Here is a 7,084-nt window from a genome sequence, read left to right on the forward strand (position 1 = left end):
TTTTCATTTCCACGTCGTCTCAGCTCACATGATTAACATGCGGTTCGAGAGCAGGCGAGGGGTTTACAGCGCTCTCACAACAGGAAGTGCGACTAGAGAGTGTAATGCAACCGTGCTGAGACCAGGACACGGGGACAATCCATTACTGACTCAGTGAAGGAGGTGTGGCCTCTGAGTGTTAGTCTCAGAGAAGGAGGCATGGCCTCTGTGTGTTAGTCTCAGTGAAGGAGGCGTGGCCTCTGTGTTAGTCTCAGTGAAGGAGGCGTGGCCTCTCTGTGTTAGTCTCAGTGAAGGAGGAGTGGCCTCTGTGTGTTGTTCTCAGTGAAGGAGGCGTGGCTTCTGTATTATTCTCAGTGAAGGAGGCGTGGCTTCTATGTATTATTCTCAGAGAAGGATGTGTGATCTCTGTGTGTTAGTATTAGTGAAGGAGGTATGGCCTCTGTATTGTTCTCAGTGAAGGGGGCGTGGCTTCTGTATTATTCTCAGTGAAAGAGGCGTGGCTTCTATGTATTATTCTCAGTGAAGGAGGCATGGCCTCTATGTATTATTCTCAGTGAAGGAGGTGTGGCCTCTGAGTGTTAGTCTCAGTTAAGGAGGCATGGCCTCTATGTATTATTCTCAGTGAAGGAGGCATGGCCTCTGTGTGTTGTTCTCAGTGAAGGAGGTGTGGCTTCTGTATTATTCTCAGTGAAGGAGGCGTGGCCTCATAATGTTACTTTCAGTGAAGGAGGTGTGGCCTTTGTGTGTTCGTCGCAGTAAATAAGGCGTGTGTGTTTGTTTTAATGAAGGAGGCATGGCTTCTATGTGTCACAGTGAAATAAGGCGTGGCCTCTGTGTGTCAGACTGAAGGAGGCGTGGCCTAGCACTCCTCAGCGCTAACACATCTGTGCATGGAACAGCTCCGTTTCCTATGAAATGGTTCACTTCTTCCATGCGTCAGATTTGGAGAGGAAGAGTCACACACCCCTAGCATGCGATAATCGTGTGTGATTTAATTAATTAGCTGAGCACATCTGTCACCGCTGGCTCACTTCCACATGGCTTTAATTCCACCGCTGCGTCCGGAGCCAGAGAAATCTGTCAGGAGATCAATAACCCAGTTACGACGTCTTCAGCGTGTCTGAGCCGCCGGACCATCTTTCAGGATTTTATATCACAGTTACTGAATGTGATCACAATTCATGGCTGTGTGTGTGTGTGTGTGTGTGTGTGTGTGTGTGTGTGTGTGTGTGTGTGTGTGTGTAGTCTTGCAGGTTATGTGGAAGCTCTGGCCTGTAGACTCGGCATGCAGATTCCCGACCTGAGTCCTAAACAGGCGGACATGTGGCAGACCCGAGTCAGCTCTCAGATGGTGAGTAATACATCACCGTCTCCATCATGTCCCTGCTCTACAGCCTCGTCATCGGCACGTCTGTCTTCATGGCACGGTTTATTTTTAACCATGCTGTCTGCACAACAGTGTTCTCTGAATGTCAAATTCTCGGTTAACAGATGATTTATTTTTATATAATTTACTGATTTCCTTCCAAACAAGTTGCAGAAGGCTGGTGTTTTTCAGTAAATCAGACTTTATTTTTGTAGTAGATTAAATACATGATAAAAATAGGAGGTCCTTCTCTCTGGAAAGATATATAAAATGTGTAACGGTAATATTTCATTTAATGAAAAATGCCTTTTAAAGGACGTCTTTATTGACCATTCCATTTATGGTTATTTGTGGGCGTGTCTTGACGTGCCTGGTTTCGGACAGTCAGAGCTCTGTATCTTACGGTTAATAAATGAAACTGAATAATTTATTAGCTTAAAATGAGCTAATGTCCGGCGTGAGTGGGGTTTTCATTAAAGCGCTCCGGTTTAACGTTGAAAAGGTCACTATGTTGGCATGGCAACCCTAACAGGTGAAGTCGATCATCACATACATCATCACCGGTGCTTTCGTCTTTGCCGGTCTGAGGAACAATCTTCATTTCACAACAATTGTGTTGCAGGGCAAAGCCATCGGAGTGGGAATCGGCTGCATCCTGGGAATGTTTCCTCTCTTCTTTTACAAAGACGACGAGAAGAAGAAGGAGGACGGAGCGCAGGACCCGCCTCCTCCTCCTCCTCCTCCTCCTCCTCCTCCTGACTCCGCCTCCAAGAGCGCATGATGGAGAACGGCGCTCCTCCCCGACGTCCTGTAAACGAAACGAACTGATCAAACCGCGAGCCGAGCTGCCGACCGCAGCGTATGTTCATCCACACGTATGCGCATGGTTTTCTTTAACCGCGTCCTTGTGCTGAAATTATTTTCAGTGATCCTGAAGTTCCTGAGAAACGAGAGCATGAAGGGAATCTTCAACCATTCTGCCTGCTTTTTTTTTTTTTTTTTTCAAATTGACTTAAAGTTGTTGTTTTTTTCCTCTTTCTAGAAATCCATCACTAATAATAAGCTGATTCGTCCATTTCCTCTCACATTCGCGATTCAGTTTTGATCTTTGTTCTTTTTGTCGCTATTCACATTTAGTGCGTTAACGTCTTTTTTTTTTTTTTTTTTTTTTGAGGACGTACAAAAGACGTTTTGTCGTCAGGCGTAAAGTCGACCAAAGAAGAGCAGTGAATTTACTCGACGTTTAAAGACGACGTGAAACACCAACCGTAACACGTTTTTATTCCTCTTCTTCTTCTTCAGTGTGGGGTTTGGGGATGGGGCGGGATTACGTGATTATTATTGCTTAATATTATTTTCCTTATTTGCACGTGCATGGTGATGTAACCCAAAAATAGTGTGAAAAAATCGTTTTTGTAAAGTTATTGCGTTTTGATGGAAGATTTTGGAAAACGTGGCGCACGGTGGCGTAGTGGTTAGCACGTTCGCCTCACACCGCCGGGGTTGGGCGTTCGATTCCTTGTGTGTGCGGAGTTTGCATGTTCTCCCCGTGCCGTGCTGTGGAGGTTTCCTCCCCCAGTCCAAAGACATGCATGGTAGGCTGATTGGCGTGTCCAAAGTGTCCATGGGTGTGTGAATGTGAATATTGCCCTGCGATGGATTGGCACCCCATCCAGGGTGTACCCCGCCTTGTGCCCCATGCTCTCTGGGATAGACTCCAGGTTCACCGCGACCCTGTAGGATAACCGCTATCGAAAATGGATGGATTTCGGAAAAACTAAAACTTTGTATTTTACGTGACACTTAATGAAAAATTAGTTTTTTAACATTTTTGTTGCGGCTTCATTTATTAACAGCGTTATACTTTTTTTTTTTCGCTTTCCTCCAGTTATTGAAATAGTTGAGTTGAAATCTCTGATTTCGTAATAACGCACTAACTCACAATTGTACGTATTTAACATCGTAACATGCGACGCACTCCCTCTCTCCTGACCGTCAGGGAACTTATTACAATATCAATATCAACAGTTTCACTTCTGCGCACATGCTGATGTCAATGGATTGAAATGGAACCGAATGTGAGTCAAATCCTTAGTTAATATCACGTCACTGGAGTGAGAACGCGGATTTTTACTCCCGGAAAAATACTGGATCAGCCTGTTACTTATTTAATCAGGCGTTTACTTCCGTGGGACAAAATATCATCTACTGCATCATCAGTGTACACTTTAATTGAAATAACTCAATATCTCTGTGCATCATAGACACTGGAAATCGGGACTTTATAAGAGTTTATGCTGTGTGTTTGAGTGTTTCATTTGGGAATCAGTTTAGATTTAGGAAAGCAGTTTAATCAGATCGACGTGATTTCTCCTCCGGGTCACTAGGGGGCAGCAATGAAGACTGAAAGAAGGAACTGTACAAAATGTGGGAATCTGAACAAGCGCCACGTATTGTTCTGAGTCAACGCACAAAAACACACACACACACACACACACACACGCACATTAAGCTAGCACATGCTGATTTACCTGAGTGACAGGTGTCCCAGGGGTCGACATGGGCGGAGCTTAAGACAATTGCAGATGTGACCGGCGTGATTTAGTGCTTAATATAAAATACTGTTTTGCACAGTATGGTACTTTAGCAAGAGTAGCTAAGCTTCGTTTCGCTTGGCTAACGTTAAGATCGTGACTTCAGCTAATAAACATTGTAAAGCTATTTAATTGCATCATTAAAATCAGTACAAAAGTTTCTCAGCAAGCTCGCTAATATTCAGCTACGTACAACGTCGCGCAGTGAGCCTGTGCAGTAAGCGTTATTATAATCAACCAGAAAGGGACTACGGATAATAAAAAACAAATACGTAAAGACGATTCATAAAATGGCGTTAGCTTTTGAGCAACAGAAATACAAAATGTATAGAGTTGGAAATGCGTTCAATATTTTCCCAAAACGCACTCCAAATTTAGAAGATTGGAAGAAGCAATGTTAGCCTCGGATAACTATTAGCTAACCGTTAGCATTTTTGCTGATCCGATGTTATACGATCGAGCCTGTGATTGGCAGATTGGCGAATTCAACTTAAGCTCCGCCCTCGTTAGCCAACCTCGCAGATTCAGGATATCCTTACGCACACTACATAGACACTTCATATACACTAGATGAGCATTCCGCAGACCTCAGGCATGCTTCTGTGTTATTACACGCCTTAATGCAGAGGCGATGTGACGAGAAAATCTTTATTTACACCCGTGATGATGTCGTCGTGATAAATGTGGCTTTAGCATGTTATAAATATATCTAGTTCTGTTATCACAGCATCACGACTACAAGCTGCAAAACTACACTGAAGGCTAAAATGCTAGCTGTAGCGTTCCAGTTAGAAAGCTAAGCTAGCTTAGGAAGGGTTTTTAAGTACTTATTTTGGCCAGAAAAGGTGTGTTTTTTGTTTTGTTTTGTTTTTTATCTCATAAGCTAAAAAAAATATTTTTTTGCTTAAATAAAACCGGTCCACAAGTTATTTAGCACGCTAGTTAATATTAGGCTAGCTGTTTCACTGTTTTGTTTTCACTAGGAAGCTAGCAAAAAGTATGCTAATGATTATAGTTTGCTCAAACAGTACAAAACGTCATTTATTTCTAAAACTCAAATGCTGCGAATCGCACTGAGTAAATAAAAAAGAACTATTTAAACGAATTAGCTATATGATTCAAATGCTAGTTAGACACGGTTAAATCTGTAGCGATCATGTGACCAAGTTCCACACAAATCCAAAAGATTTTCAGCCTTTGGTTTTAGTGAAACGTTCACCGTAGTATTAATACTGAATATTATTTGTTATGGTTTGATTGTGGTTGTGAGATAATGGGACTAAAATTAATTTAAGATTTTGGATTTTTTCGCACATCTCTCTCTCTCTCTCTCTCTCTCTCTCTCTCTCTCTCTCTCTCTGCACACTCGGTTAATCTGCATGTTACACTGATGTTTTTATTTCATGTTCGTTATTTATTTGTGTGTCAGTCATGAAATGCTGTTATGTTTTATTCAGAGCATATTGACCATGATTTAAAGAGATCAAAACTGCTCGAAATTGTGAAGTGTTGTCGGATGGCGTAACCGTGGCAACACCACGTCTCTTCATCGGAGATGGAACGAAGGTGTGCGGGATCTCTCTGACCTCTGTGACGTTACACTTACATTCGGGAACAAAGAAGGAAGCACAAGCGTTGAGAAGTGTGTGTGTGTGTGTGTGGGAGAGAGAGAGATTTGTGTTCATTAGTGATTTAATCAGAGACATCATTAGCTTGTAGTGACTATGCATTAAAGGTGAAAAACGCCACAGAATGTTTTTATACCTGCATGCTGAATTATTTATTAAACTTCTGAAAGGAGATAGAAATGTTTTTTCGATTATTTTATCTTGGAATGACTTCATCTGTAATTAAATTTCGAGATGACCTTCAGCCGCTCGTTTCCAGTTTAACTTTTTGGGCATCGTTGTAAAAGATACATTTGGCGGCAAAGAAGCAAGAGAGCTCGTCACCCAACGAACACCATGGCCACTGTGAAGCATGGTGGTGGCAGCATGGTGCTGCGCGGCCGCTTCCCTTCAGCTGGGACTGGGACTTCAGCTACGGATAAAATGCCTGTCTCTCTGTCCTAAAGAATTCAGAGGTTTCACAGCAACGTGGGTGATAAATAAATAATTCATTCATTTTAAAAAAATATAAAACTATGATTGCCACCACATCGACTCCAATATTATGGACAACTTTATGTTTATTAATAATATTCTTTGTAATGAATTTGTAATACTTCTGAGTATCTTCACAATTTACCTCACACGTAAAAGCTTTTAAGCGTCTATGAACACATTTAAGATTTTTCTTGTGTGTTATTGGTCAAGCTGGTAACTTAAAGAGCGAATAAAGAGACGCTGCTGAGAAAACGTGTACAGCTGCTGGAATGTAAGAAATGGTCATTGTTGGCAAATTGCTGTGGTATAAGAGGAATAAACCACTCGTTTTAAGGTTTGTAACGTACCATGATTTCAAATATTCTATTTCAGGATGTGTGTGAGTTTAATTAACTTCCTGTGATTTTCCTTCCTGCAGAAACAGCTGGACAAATATATCATATTTAAGGAAATGCTGTTGCTGACTCAGAGCTCAGTACTTGGTGGAAGCTGGTGTTTTAATTTGCGGAGCTGGGCGTCAGTCATGTTTACTGCGTGTTGATTGGTTGAGGTTTTGGCAGTGGGCGGGGCACAATCTCGTGTACAGGTGCAGTCACGTGGGCTTTTGATTGGCTAATTGTCATAGCGTCGGCTAACAGAAAATATACAAAGGGGCTGTAAAAGAAAACCAAAACTTTATATTGAATTATATTGCGTGCTCTGTGAGAGTTGTGTAGAGCTCTCATTGCTGTGGTGTTTCTGACTGCACTGAAGGTTATTTGATGTTTCTGCTCAGTGGAACATGTACAGCTACAGGTCTGGAATGTGACCTGAGCAGGAGAAGCAGCTCCACGCGTGTAATCCGGAGTTCGTGAAGGATTTCTCCGAGTTTGTGTTTGTGCCCCGGGGAAGCGTTAGGGACCGTCGCTAAAGTGCAGCATTAAAAAAAACGTGAAAATTTGAAAGCTTCAACCGCCTGAGTTGAGTTCCGTGAAGGAGCTGAGGCAAAGTTTAAAATCTTCAGTTATGTTTAAAGCTTA

The 7,084-nt window shown here is 42.3% G+C and overlaps 1 protein-coding gene across 2 annotated transcripts in view; it reads left to right on the plus strand.

Annotated features, from left to right (window-relative positions):
- LOC128620947 (transmembrane protein 65-like) overlaps positions 1-5,832 on the plus strand; it is a 30,286-nt gene extending 24,454 nt beyond the window's left edge. For both annotated transcript variants that reach the window (XM_053646448.1, XM_053646366.1), the window contains 2 exons: positions 1,246-1,351; positions 1,989-5,832. In XM_053646448.1, the coding sequence (XP_053502423.1) occupies positions 1,246-1,351; positions 1,989-2,147 (265 nt within the window). In that variant the 3' untranslated portion in view covers positions 2,148-5,832. The remainder of the gene's footprint in view (positions 1-1,245; positions 1,352-1,988) is intronic.
- The last annotated feature ends 1,252 nt before the right edge of the window (positions 5,833-7,084 follow it).

Source organism: Ictalurus furcatus, chromosome 1 (assembly GCF_023375685.1).
Source record: "Ictalurus furcatus strain D&B chromosome 1, Billie_1.0, whole genome shotgun sequence".
NCBI lineage: Eukaryota > Metazoa > Chordata > Actinopteri > Siluriformes > Ictaluridae > Ictalurus > Ictalurus furcatus.